Source organism: Parathielavia appendiculata (genome assembly GCF_033297405.1).
Source record: "Parathielavia appendiculata strain CBS 731.68 unplaced genomic scaffold N657scaffold_8, whole genome shotgun sequence".
NCBI lineage: Eukaryota > Fungi > Ascomycota > Sordariomycetes > Sordariales > Chaetomiaceae > Parathielavia > Parathielavia appendiculata.
Genome location: NW_026944227.1, coordinates 283,990 through 295,969, shown reverse-complemented (window position 1 = coordinate 295,969; position 11,980 = coordinate 283,990). Strand labels below are relative to the sequence as shown.

Here is an 11,980-nt window from a genome sequence, read left to right as displayed (position 1 = left end):
ATTCGCCGGGCCGAAGAGGAGTAGAACCATCAGATTTGTGTGTAGATTGCTTGCAAATTGGATGAGCTAGATGTCTTTTATTATGGTGGTGATGGTGGTGCCAAAATTCCATTGTGGGGTCGATTCCGCTGTTGGGTCCACACGTCTAATCCGTACGTCTCCCCACGACAAACCCTAACCCTAATTATAGCACCTGTGAGCTCCTGTCTCGACTCCTGGCGGGAGCTGACTCTTGGCAAGGAGCTCCATTGCTGCTGTCGTCGTCGCAGCGCCATGTCCATCAAGCTCGCAGCCAACGCAACGAAGCCGCCTCACCACCTTTAGCGACAGACCACAGTAACCACCGCACCTCCTTTTTTATTTCGATTCAACCCGAGCTTCCGAAGATTGCCTGGTTCCAACAGTCGTTATCCCATTGAACTGCCCAGCCACAGCTGATCAATACTCTGTTCCGCCCGCAACGTAACGAGAGGAGAGCAGCAAGCAGTCAAGTCCGACACAATGGCCTTCCTAATTCTCGTCATCGGCGACTTGCATATACCCGACCGTGCGCTTGACATCCCCGCCAAGGTACGTCTTACCCAACCCACATCCTGCACACCCATCTTCAACTGGGTCGCCCTCACTAACCCTCCCCGTCCCCCCGTCACAGTTCAAGAAGCTCCTCTCCCCAGGCAAAATTGCCCAGACGCTCTGCCTCGGCAACCTTACGGACCGGACGACGTACGACTACCTGCGCAGCATATCGCCCGACCTCAAGCTGGTGCGGGGGCGCATGGACGTGGAGGCGGCCTCGCTGCCGCTGACGCAGGTGGTCACGCACGGGTCGGTGCGGATCGGGTTTTTAGAGGGCTTCACGCTGGTCAGCGACGAGCCGGACGTGCTGCTCGCCGAAGCGAACCGGCTGGACGTGGACGTGCTGTGCTGGAGCGGCGGCACGCACCGGTTCGAATGCTTCGAGTACATGGACAAGTTCTTTGTGAACCCGGGGAGTGCGACGGGCGCGTTTACGGCGGATTGGGCTGGAAAAGGGGACGGGGAGGGGAACGAGGTGGTGCCGAGTTTTTGCTTGATGGACGTGAGTTTCTCCCCGTCGCGGACAGGACAAGATGGTTGGGGGATGGAAGAGGCTATTTCGCTAACGTGGGGATAGGTCCAAGGGATTTCTCTGACGTTATACGTATACCAGCTGAGAAAAGGGGAAAATGGGGCCGAGAATGTCGCGGTTGAGAAGGTCACATACACCAAACCCGTCGAGCCGACGGGATCGTCATGACGGGCACGCCCTGCCATTCGGGACCAGAACCAAGCTAGGGGGGAGACATGACTCATTTAGAGGTTCCGCATGGACGGAAACCACGATACCGACATGGGCAAGGCGAGACGAGGGATCGGTAACGGCGCCCTCTAACTTCGCTTCAGGCGGGGAAACAAGGAGCGGACGAAGGTGCGGGCAGCGTTGGCCAGGTTCAAGCCAGCAGGATGCATGAGATGGTGTGCGGCTTTAGCAAGCACATGCGTCGCAGTAAGAGCTAGATCGGGTTTGTTGCGTAAAGGGAGACATAGCAGCAGTTCATGAACCGAAGCTGGGGAACTGAATCAGATTTCCTCGTGCTATGGTCCGAGCTCACAATAGAGACCAACAATGGGAGCCATCATAGCTGGGGCATCCTCTACTGCTTTGTGCAGTTTACCACCGTTAGGACGGAGTCCATAACTCCACCTTTCATCACTCGAAGCAGCGGAACAAAGAGGAATCTTCACTTGTATGATTAACAAGGTAGTATCGTACCATCAACCTCCACGCTCAGTCAGGACCATAGCGAACGTTAGCCAGAAACAATATGCATTCCCTGCAGCCGCTTCACCACCCCTATATCGTCTGGCGGCATCGAAGCAAACCAACAAGCAAGCTCGCCTTATCCAGCCCGACCCGAACCATATACCCAAACCAGCATCCAAGGGAAACGCCAAACGCTGTGCAGAGAGCGACGCATCGTAACATCATCATCGTCAACCCAAGAAGAAACAACCCAGGAAAACAAACCAAACGACCGAAATAACGACAAAAGAAAACAATCACAGCATCATACTCCTGCGCCTCGTAATCCTCGCATCCTTCCCACTCAACCCACCACCACCACCACCACCCTTCCCGTCAGCAGACGAGGACGCAGACGCAGCACTAGTATCCGCTTCCTCATTCTCATCCGCATACACCGTGGCCGCCGCTGCTGCCACCTCCTCCGATCCATCACCATCATCCAGCATGGAACTCTTCTTGGGCGCTAACATCGATGCCCTCTTTCTTCCCGCGTGCGCAGGTCGTGAAGAAGGCTTGGTATGGTTGTTGTTGTTGATCGTCTTGGCAGCGTGCAGCTCCTCTTCGTCGAGGAGCTCGCGGAGGGCGGCGGCGGCGGCCATGGAGGATTTGCGGGCTGGTCTGCTATTCAGTCTTGAGAACGTCTGCGTGTTGTTATTATTGGTGTTGTTGTTGGATGCGATGGTGGTGCTGGTGGGGTTTAAGATGGTGGTGGGATTTGTCGGTTCGCTGCTTGTATGTAGGGTAGTTGCGTGTTTCGAGGAAAAGGGAGAGGGAGAGGAAGCGGTGAAGGCGTAGATGTCTGCTTCCTGGGGTGGAGAGGTCAATGCGAAACGATTGTCGGTCTTTCCTGTTGGGCTGGTCTTGCGCCGATCGTTATTTTGTTGTGCGGTTGCTTGAGCTTGGGCGGTGAGTACTGGACTCGGTTCCCTGCCTGCGCTGTCTGACCTCTCCAAAGCAATAATAGACTCTCTGCTGCTGGCCACCGCCGACGGCCGTTTCCGCCTCTCTGTGACTCCTGAGCTTGGGAAAGGTTCGGGAAACACTTCTTTTTGCGCCAACGGGCTCGCGAGGGCTTGTTGTTGAGCCTTGGGCGTCGGACCATCCAGGGCGGGTGTTTTGCTGCGGCTCCTGTTTGAGCTTCCCGGTTCTGAGATAGGTTTTCTGCTTGAAGCTGACCCTGAGTGATGGGCCTCTGACTTTGTAGTCGCCGCCGCACGTTGGGCAAACTTGCCTTCTCCAGAAACAGCATCAAACAGCTCTTTGGTCGGCCGCCGCATCTTGTCTCGGAGGTTAGGCTCAGCGTAGCTGATCGCGGGCCGCGCGCGACGGCTAGGCCGTGAAGTCTCGCCAGTGGAGGATATGTCTGCTGGTGGCGGAGTGTCATGAAGCATCTCTTTTTGTGCTGGCCGATCCGGCGTGGTTGGAGAGCTCGGCATGACTGACGGCACAGCGGTATCAGACTCGAGCTCAACGTGCTGAACTGCCGGAGGCTCGACGGTCGGAGCCAGGGCAATGGGTCCTTCTCTTGGAACGGACTCGATAACGCGCTGGGGTGCATTCTTGACTGCCTTGAGCGGTGCGGCCTTCATCACTTTGCGAGGAGAGGACACATCCTCGTTGGTGCTCTTCGCAGCAAGCGGCGTCCTCTTCGTGGCAAGTAGCGGCTTTGTCTGTGCCTTGTTAGGCGCAACACCAGCCAGCTCGGCAAGGCTCTTCCTCTTCTGGCCGCTGCGCGTAGGAAATGCCTTCTCGATGACCACAGCATCCCCTTTCCCTGCCGGTGTCTTGGTGCTGTGAACAATCCCATTCTCATCGCCATATTTCCGTTTTGTGCCTGCCTTTACCGGTTGGGCAGCTGGTGTTGGCGTGGGATTCTTTTCTGCGGATTCTATACTGGGATTGTCGTGCTCAATTACAATCTCGTTCAGCTGATCATTGCGGTCAGGGCACCCAAACTGTTTCGTGCAATGGTCGAGTTTGACAGGCGACGAGATTGTTGGGGGTGTTGGGCTTCTGGGCAGTTCTATCCCGACTACTCTCGAGGGCGATTGCTTCACCGAGTCTTCCTCAACATACCGTGACACGGGCGGCGGCCCCAAATCAGGCGAGTCGCTGATATCCTCGGCCGCGGCGCACAGTGCCAGAATCTCGTCACTGCTGTTGGAATGTTAGCATCACCTTCGCGGGTGGCTGGCAGGGCAAGTGTACTTCATTGTGGCCCGCGGATATGTCTTGTTCTCGTATATCGGAGGTAACCTCCCTTCCTGCTCAGCGAGAGCTTCTGCATCCATTATGGTACGTCGTCTCCTTGCTGGCGGGCTTCTTGCCACGCTTTGCCGGGACTTCGCGAGCATGCGCTCCTCCGACAGGCGTTTTTTTGAAGGCGGCTCTGCCCCTAAGCTTCCAAGCAGCGCGGAAAATTCGGAAAGCTGCAGCTCCAACTTCGCCTTGACCTCGAGCGCATGGTCGGCTATCCTTCTCGCGTGGCTGTCCTCCAGTTGTTTTTCGAGTCGCAGAATCTGGCCGCGGAGGTCTAGGTTCTCCGACAGCAAACGGGCAAGGTCGTTCTCGAGTCGTTTGATCTTCTGCGACTGGTCCGCATTGATTTTCGCAATGTCTCGGTTTTGGCGCAGAAACTTCCTACGCACTGCAGGATTACAGTTAGCGACAAGAATCGAGATCGGCTAGTGGTGAGGTGACGTACGAATCTCGAGATGACTCTCGACCGGCATTGGTGGTTCGTTGAGTCTCGCCATGGCTCATGGTTACGAGGGAACTGGCACGGGGATTTGATCGCGTGGCTTGTCTGGAGCGAGCGCGGTGGACGACGACTTGGTGGATGAATGACAGATGCAAGCAGTCCGGGCTCTGGTTGGATAATTTCGCCGTCCCAAGGACAATGTTTACTTTGCTTCCTAAAGCGGGCTAGCGCGTTTACCTAAGGGTAGCTGTTCTGGGGTCCCGACTGCCTGAGATGTGCAGCAAACAACATGTCCAATTTCCAGGCGCCAAGCATCTGCCCCACCATTTCAATGAGCTCCGAGCGCATCAGAAAGGCTGAAGAATCAAACAGCGCTCTCATATCACTCCGAGCCCGGTTCTCTCGACAGTTCCGCCAAGTTACTCGGTATTTATACATTGATTCTCAGGCACAGCCATGTCTGGATTTCCGTCAAGGCCGTTGGCTTCGCACATGCGGCAGCCCTCGCTCTCTGGCAGCGCCGGAGGTCAGTCTCCTGCTCTGGTTGCACGAGTCAATGAGAAGAAGGCCGAGCTGGAGAATCTCAAGGAGCTTCGCGATCTTAGTGCAGCTGTCGCCACGCAAATGGAGGCCCTCGAGCAGAAGCTTGCCACGCTTTCTGATGGGACGGAAGGTGTGTTAGGGCCTTTGCTGCTGCTCCTGCGTTCGTACTGCATCTGACCTCCTATTTCAGCCATCGCCCTGGTGTTGAGCAATTGGCATAACGTGCTAAGGGCCATCAACATGGCATCGGGTAAGCCTTCCCTTTTTCTGCATAAGATCTGAGCTGAATGGAAGCAGCAAAACTTCCAAAACCTGCTGCTCAGCCCGAAAAAGCAGAGGAGCCGCCTCTTCCTCAGACACTTGTTCGGATCCCAACAGAACATGCTCCTGCACTCCAAGCGCATGCAGAGGGGCAAGCTGAGGAAGAGTCGGGGTGATGCGAAGAGTGATCTTATCGCACCTGCACCAACAGTTGGTTCGAGGCAACTCCGTCACCATCATCATCCCCAGGTGTGGCCATAACTGGACAGCAGGGAAAATTCGGCACTGCCAGACACGAAGCTACACGAGTATGCCCAGTCAATTCCCATCTGGGATGTCCTTGGTCCGAGAAGCAGACGCTTTCTATCAGGGCTGCAATCCGACGACGGGTCCAAGCAGCCTGAGTGCCCTCCTCGAAGCCGAAGCGGGGTATCGTCGAGTCGCGTGTTCCTTGGCCAGCATCCTTGTCCCACGCGACATATTAACCGCCTAACTCTTTTTGGAAGAGACGTCCGGCAAGGAAGGAAAAGAGCACTTGCTTCCATGGATTCGGGTTGGCCGTCTCTCAGGTGGTGGTTCCTGGAGGGAAGTAAGGGATTGGCTCTGGTCAGAAAGTGAGACACAGCACATGCAGCAACGTTGCAACGGAAGCTGCGCGGAGCCGGCAGGCGATGCCTTCTCGGCCGTGGCTGAGACGACGCGGGAAAGTAAACAATGCAATGGTCTTATTTTCCCACAACTGCCGCCTTGGTTGCTGTCCTTGGTTGCTGTCCTTGGTTGCTCACGAACACATATCTGCTTCACCACCGCATTCAATTGCTAACAAGCATCATTGATCTTCATAAGGCTCCCCAGCTTTCCTTCTGACCAAACTCCCCCAGCTCAAATCAACATCCGTCCAGCCTGGGGATCAAACACCCCTCATTCCTTGCGCCGACCAATCGCGTTTTTTATTATCGCGAAATTGCGTTGAAACCCCGGTCTCCTACGTTCCGGGCCGTCGTAACTTGACACCCTAGGCCGGCCTTGGTTTACATGCCAGACACCCCCCTTTGGAATTTAAAGATGGCCGCCAGCGCACGATCTCGGCCGAGGGCTGTCGAGATTCACATCCACGACGACCACTCCCACAAAGAGACGCCTTCGGGGACGGCAACATCGGCTCTTGGCGAACTTCCGCTCAACAACATACACAACCTCAAATCCAGATCCAGCATCGAGTCCTTGGCTCATCGACTGGACAATTTCCACATCTACAGTAGCGACAAGGAGAACAAATCCCGTCTCACGGTTGAACCCGTTTCTCGAGTCCCATCGGCGACACTGAGTGCCAAGGACATTCCCTGCGTTCACCCTCACGACGAAGCCGGTGCTGGCGCAAACGCAATCTCGGTCGTATCAGAGGGTATGCCACCTCGCCGACTCTCACCTCTGGTAGATGCATGTACTAATGCTCCGTAGTCCTTGACGAAAACAACCCGCTTGCCGTAGCCAGTCAGCGGCTCCCCAGCACCAAGGAGCAGCTGTCCAAACACCAGGAAGGTCAGTTTGAGTGGCTGCTTTCGATTCCGGTAAAGTCAGCCGCCAAAGGACGCAGACCGCGCGGCGACTCTCACGACGATGCGGAGCTGCACCATGGCGAAAAGACGCTGTACTTCGGATGCAATCTTGTCCGCCGCCGGACTCAGTCAGGCGGCGTGCTTGAGAACGGCAAGTCAACTGACGTGTATACCTTATTAGCCACTCGTATCAAGGGCGAGGAAGACTTCGCAATGGCCATTGATGCTGAAATCGCGAAGCTGCAGAGCACCACAGCTGATCGACTCTGTCTGAGCGATGCACCGATGGCCGAGCACTACCTAGGCTCGGATATGCTCAAGAGTCCGGGGCTCGTCTTGGACGTCAAGGAGGTCGCCGAAGACTCCGATGGCGATGGCTCGCGGCCGTTGTCTCAAATCGAGGATTCAGGAGAGGCGCTCGAGAAGCTCGAAGAGGAGATTGGGGCCCTCGGCCAGGTGGCACAGCTCGAACAGGTGCTCTCTCCCGAGGCTACCACACGGAACACTAACGGCTCTGGCGCAAAGCCGACGCCCATGAAGGGAGCAACTTCAGGCAGAGCGGGTGCAACCCCGACCAGGGCTAGGACGGTTGAGCGCGCCTCTTCAGTGCACCGGCCCACTTCCACCGGGAATGACGAGAAAACGGCGCCGGGATCTGCCACGTCGTCCGCACGAAAGGTGCCTCGACCCACGAGCCTCCTCCCGCCGAAGCCGCCAGCCAAGTCTAGCAAGGCTCCCACAGTGCCTACTTTTGAGTTGCCGGGCGAGGCCGTGGCTCGTCGATTGAAGGAACAGCGCGAGCAACGCCGCTCCCAGCAGGTCTCGTCGGAGCAAGCCGCCGCCCTGGCGGCCGCCTACTCCCCGTCCAAGCCACATTTCAAATCTACCAAACCGCCCACACGGCCAACCTTTGAGCTTCCCGGTGAGGCCATCTCGCGCAAAAAGCGCGAAGAGCGCGAGGCCAAGCTCCGCGCCCAGGAAGAAGAAGAGCGCAAGCGGCGCGAGTTCAAGGCGCGCCCCATCCGCGCCAGCCTCGTCCCAAACACCATCCCGCGCGAGACACGCACGAGCCTGGTGCGGCAGAAGTCGCGCACAACCGAGGGCTCGTCCGACTCGGCCACGACAACCATCACGCCCGTCTCCAAAAAGCGCCACTCGCTCGTAGGCGCCTCGGGCACTCCAGCAGCAACAACCTCTGCCACCTTCCATTCGCGGGGCCGCAACCCAGACTCCACCAACAACGCCACCGCCACAACGAGCCGCCGCGCCCACTCGACGACTCCGTCGCAGGCTAGTATCCATTCGCGCAGCAGCGGCCGCAGCAAGCAGACGGGGGACGAAGTGGCAGCGGCGTCAGTGCCGCCGCACAAGCCGCTGCGCGGCAAGGAGGTGTATGCCCGGGACAACGCGGTGCGGGAGGAGCGGGAGCGGGAGCGCCGCGAGCGCGAGCAGGCGGCGCGGGTGGCGCGCGAAAAGGCGGCCGAGCGCAGCAGGGAGATGAGCCGGCTGTGGGCGGAGAAGCAGCGGCTCAAGAGGGAGATGGAGATGCGCACGGAGAAGATGGCGGAGCAGGTGCCGGAAAGGGAGCGGGCGTGTTGAGTGTGGAAGGGTCAAGGCCAAGATCAAGTCACGCGGGGAGGTTGAACTCCGCAGTGTTTGAGTTCTGGTTAAGCGGTGGCAGGGAGCATGTTGCCATTGGGCAGGACGGTGTTGTTTTTGGGCGCACGGCAACAGTGTTGTTCGAGGTTATTTCGGCTGATGGTTTGTTTTATCGTTGACTTGTTTGCAGTAGGTGTTATTTGGAGGCGCGCTATTGGATTCCCCTGAATAAAGTGGGGGGGGGGGGATTATGCGCGGGGTGGATATGGCGTCCTCGGTATCGAGCTGTGGTAGTCATTGTTAGTTGCCTCCCAGGTAGGGTAGATGGGTAACAGACAGTATTCTAGTAGCCAGACTGAGGCTTGAAACAGTGGGACATCCGAATTGTTAAACTGGCTTTATTGCCGGAGCTGATGTCGCCGCCATCGATGTGGCCCGAACGGATCAGCACAGTGAATAAGAGGGCTAGGGTATACAGCATCCATCCCGTACTTTAAGACGATTTGACCTTACACAACAAACTATGCACTGCGTAAGCAAGTTGCAAACAGAGCCATCTCAATCAATTGCAATCCAATCTCATGCTGCCCTCCGCAATGTTTGCGGTCAATTTGTGCCCAGACGCATCTTATCAGCTCGGTATTACATGGCAGCCATTTCCTTGGCCGCCTATCCACACGCACCTTCCGAAGCTCAGACCTCTTCAGCCCTCGTGAGCAAACCTGGAGTTGGTGCTTGTCCGAGTTAGAAACACAGTCGCCTGCCCCTCCTGCAGGAGATGAAGTGCATGTCGCGCCTGTCACTGTCCTCTTTGCGCAACATCTGCATTCCGTTCTTTGCCTCGCAGCCTATCGGATACCGATAACCGGCGGCTTTGGGTGTCAGTTGCGACTCTGAGTTAGCATGGCAAGGAACGGGGGATTTAGGTACAAAGGTTAGCCGACCCGCAGTTTAATTCGGGCCAGGATCACACGCTGCAGCGTTCCCTGGTGGAGCTCGGATTGTGCCTTCTCATGTGCTTCGTGACCCAGATAAAGCGCCGGATGCGCCGCCGGTCGGCCCTGACCTTAACATGGTTCTGCGCCATTGTTGTGTTGCTGGTGCTCTGCTTCCATCTCTACGGACACGGGTATGGGCTCGAACGCGGTGGATTGATTGACTCAGTGCTGGACACGGGTAAGCACAAAGCATCGGCGCCGGACGCTGACAACGACAACGCCGATTCAGCGGCTAGGACTCAGGCTGAGATTGCGGCGACAGACATGCCCACTGCAATCAAACCTAGCGGCGCTTCCGCGGCAGAGCCCGCTGTCGTCCTTCGCCAGGGCACCTACGTCGGCACTACACTGCTGGCGTCGCCTCGCTTTCCCAAGTCCATCGAGGCCTTCCGCGGGGTGCCATACGCCCAGGACACTGGCGGCGAGAACCGCTTCCGCCCGCCGCAACCACTGTCGGAGTCCAGGGAAACGTTCGAGGCAGTGTCATGGGGCAAGATATGCCCCAACAACGGCGGCGTGGTACAGCGCAACATGAGCGAAAACTGCCTGAATGCCAACATCTACCGCCCTGCTGGACTTGTCGATAGGCACGGCTATGAGAAGACAAAGGACGGGAAGAGATCGAAGAAGAGACCTCGCCTGCCTGTCATTGTCTACATCCACGGCGGCGGCTTCAACACCGGCCACGGCATCGAGCGCAACATGGCCAGCTTTGCCGCCTGGGCCAAGGCTCCCATGGTTGCTATTAACTTCAACTACCGTGTCGGCCCCCTTGGCTTCCTCCCGTCCGACGTGGCAGCCCGAGCGGGGTTGTTGAACCTGGGGCTGCGGGACCAGCAGATGCTGCTGGAATGGGTGCAGGAAAACATCGAGGCCTTCGGCGGCGATCCCAAGAAGGTGACCATTGTGGGTCTCAGTGCAGGCGCGCATTCGATCGGCCACCACATCATGTACTATTCCCGCTCGTCCACCAAGGCTCCCTTCGTCAAGGCCATCCTCGAGTCCGGCGCTACCACGGCCCGCGCAGTCCTTTACCCGACCCATCCTCGCCACCTCGTCCAATTCCGTGAGTTCCTCGTTGCCGCGGGCGCCGCCGGTGTCCCGGAAGCCGATGTCTTCTCGCACCTTCGTAGGCTCCCGCTTGAGACCATTGTGCGCGCCGCAAAGGTCGTCTGGGACAAGTACGTCAACAGCGTAACCTGGCCCTTCCAGCCCGTTATCGATGGGCCGAATCCCTTTGCAAATTCAAGTCATACACCCCACACCAGACCCTCCTTGATTCCCGACCTTCCCATCAAGTCCTGGCACTCCCGCTCCCATCTCCGCATCCCCATTATCACTGGCTACAACACCAACGAAGGCACCGTCTTCATACCGCCCCGCGCAAACACAGCCGCCGAGTTTCGTGCCTTCTTCCAAGGTCTCATCCCCTCCCTCACCCAGTCCGATCTCGACAAGCTCGAGTCCCTTTACCCGGACCCGGTGTCGCACCCCTCCTCCAGCCCGTACGTGAACGTACCCCGCGGCATGGGCAAGCAGTGGGCGCGCCTCGACGCGGCATACTCGCATTACGCCTACATCTGCCCCGTGCTGCAGACGGCGCATCACATGTCCGCGTCCGGTGTGGCAGACGTGTATGTGTACCGATACGCGGCGACGGCGGCGTTCGGCAGCGCAAACCACGGCGACGAGGCGCCGGTCGTGGCGCACGATATGGAAGAGCTTGGGAACGGCAGGGACGGGCTGCGGGAGGTGGCGGATGCCATGCATGGCAAGTGGGCGAGGTTCGTCAGCAGCGCGTTGAACACGCCCAATAACGAAGACGGCGACGAGGATGGAGATGGGAAGGGGGTGCAATGGCCTGCCTTTGTCTCGCCCTTGGCTGCGGAGGGGCAAAAGAAGGGGTCCGGGAAGATCATGGTGTTTGGCGAGGGGAATGATGAGCGCGGTGGGGGGGAGAATAAGGGTGTGCCGGCTAAGGTGGTGGAGATGACTGAGCGGGAGAAGGAGGCGTGTCGGTTCTGGTGGGAGAGGGTGTGGTTGAGTCAGGGGCTGGGAAAGAGGGCTGGTGTGGTCAAGGCTGAGGCTAGGTTGTAGAACTTACCTGGTGATGATCTGGGTTGGGTTTGGCAGTGTTACTTGCCGCCCGTTTTAGCAAAATAGCTTGAGGTTAGGAGGGGATGGGCATTATGGCGTTAGGAATTTGCGTCGAAAAGTTATGCTCCAGTAGAGTTAGCCACGGGACGGCATGGATTTGGGAGGAGTTAGCTTGATCTTAGGGTACACTTAGGCTTGCTCCGGATGAGTCAGGAAGCACCTTGCAGTACATTTAAGACGACAAGGTAGATGGGACGCGATCATAGTTGCACTCACCTCGCGGCTGGTCTTATATAGCGCTCGAGTGTTATCTTCAAGCTTCGTCTCATCTCTGATCCCTGTCCTTGAAAGCTTGCCTGTGACCTCAGTTCCATGCCCGACTCGAGATATGCTAGTC

The 11,980-nt window shown here is 57.6% G+C and overlaps 5 protein-coding genes across 5 annotated transcripts; 4 read left to right on the top strand and 1 right to left on the bottom strand.

Moving 5' to 3' along the window:
- Positions 1 to 144: 144 nt before the first annotated feature.
- Positions 145 to 1,484, top strand: N657DRAFT_646319 (putative vacuolar protein sorting-associated protein). The gene is made up of 3 exons (XM_062793099.1): positions 145 to 570; positions 653 to 1,078; positions 1,154 to 1,484. The coding sequence occupies exons 1-3, from the start codon at positions 502 to 504 to the stop codon at positions 1,274 to 1,276; spliced, it is 618 nt and encodes a 205-aa protein (XP_062646387.1). The 5' UTR covers positions 145 to 501; the 3' UTR covers positions 1,277 to 1,484.
- A 290-nt stretch (positions 1,485 to 1,774) lies between these two features.
- N657DRAFT_598255 (uncharacterized protein) lies at positions 1,775 to 4,662 on the bottom strand. Its single transcript, XM_062790040.1, has 3 exons — positions 4,530 to 4,662; positions 4,034 to 4,472; positions 1,775 to 3,982 (listed from the first exon to the last, which is right to left on the bottom strand). The coding sequence occupies exons 1-3, from the start codon at positions 4,579 to 4,581 to the stop codon at positions 2,080 to 2,082; spliced, it is 2,394 nt and encodes a 797-aa protein (XP_062646386.1). The 5' UTR covers positions 4,582 to 4,662; the 3' UTR covers positions 1,775 to 2,079.
- Positions 4,663 to 4,982: 320 nt separating this feature from the next.
- On the top strand, positions 4,983 to 5,506 carry N657DRAFT_574846 (uncharacterized protein; the record flags this gene model as incomplete). The annotated part of the gene is made up of 3 exons (XM_062789059.1): positions 4,983 to 5,199; positions 5,260 to 5,319; positions 5,367 to 5,506. 3 exons carry the CDS (start codon positions 4,983 to 4,985, stop codon positions 5,504 to 5,506), a joined length of 417 nt encoding a protein of 138 aa, XP_062646385.1.
- Positions 5,507 to 6,395: 889 nt separating this feature from the next.
- N657DRAFT_575285 (uncharacterized protein) lies at positions 6,396 to 8,488 on the top strand (the record flags this gene model as incomplete). The annotated part of the gene is made up of 2 exons (XM_062789092.1): positions 6,396 to 6,657; positions 6,792 to 8,488. 2 exons carry the CDS (start codon positions 6,396 to 6,398, stop codon positions 8,486 to 8,488), a joined length of 1,959 nt encoding a protein of 652 aa, XP_062646384.1.
- Positions 8,489 to 9,531: 1,043 nt separating this feature from the next.
- N657DRAFT_575332 (alpha/beta-hydrolase) lies at positions 9,532 to 11,583 on the top strand (the record flags this gene model as incomplete). Its single annotated transcript, XM_062789097.1, has 1 exon — positions 9,532 to 11,583. The coding sequence occupies one exon, from the start codon at positions 9,532 to 9,534 to the stop codon at positions 11,581 to 11,583; it is 2,052 nt and encodes a 683-aa protein (XP_062646383.1).
- Between the last annotated feature and the right edge of the window lie 397 nt (positions 11,584 to 11,980).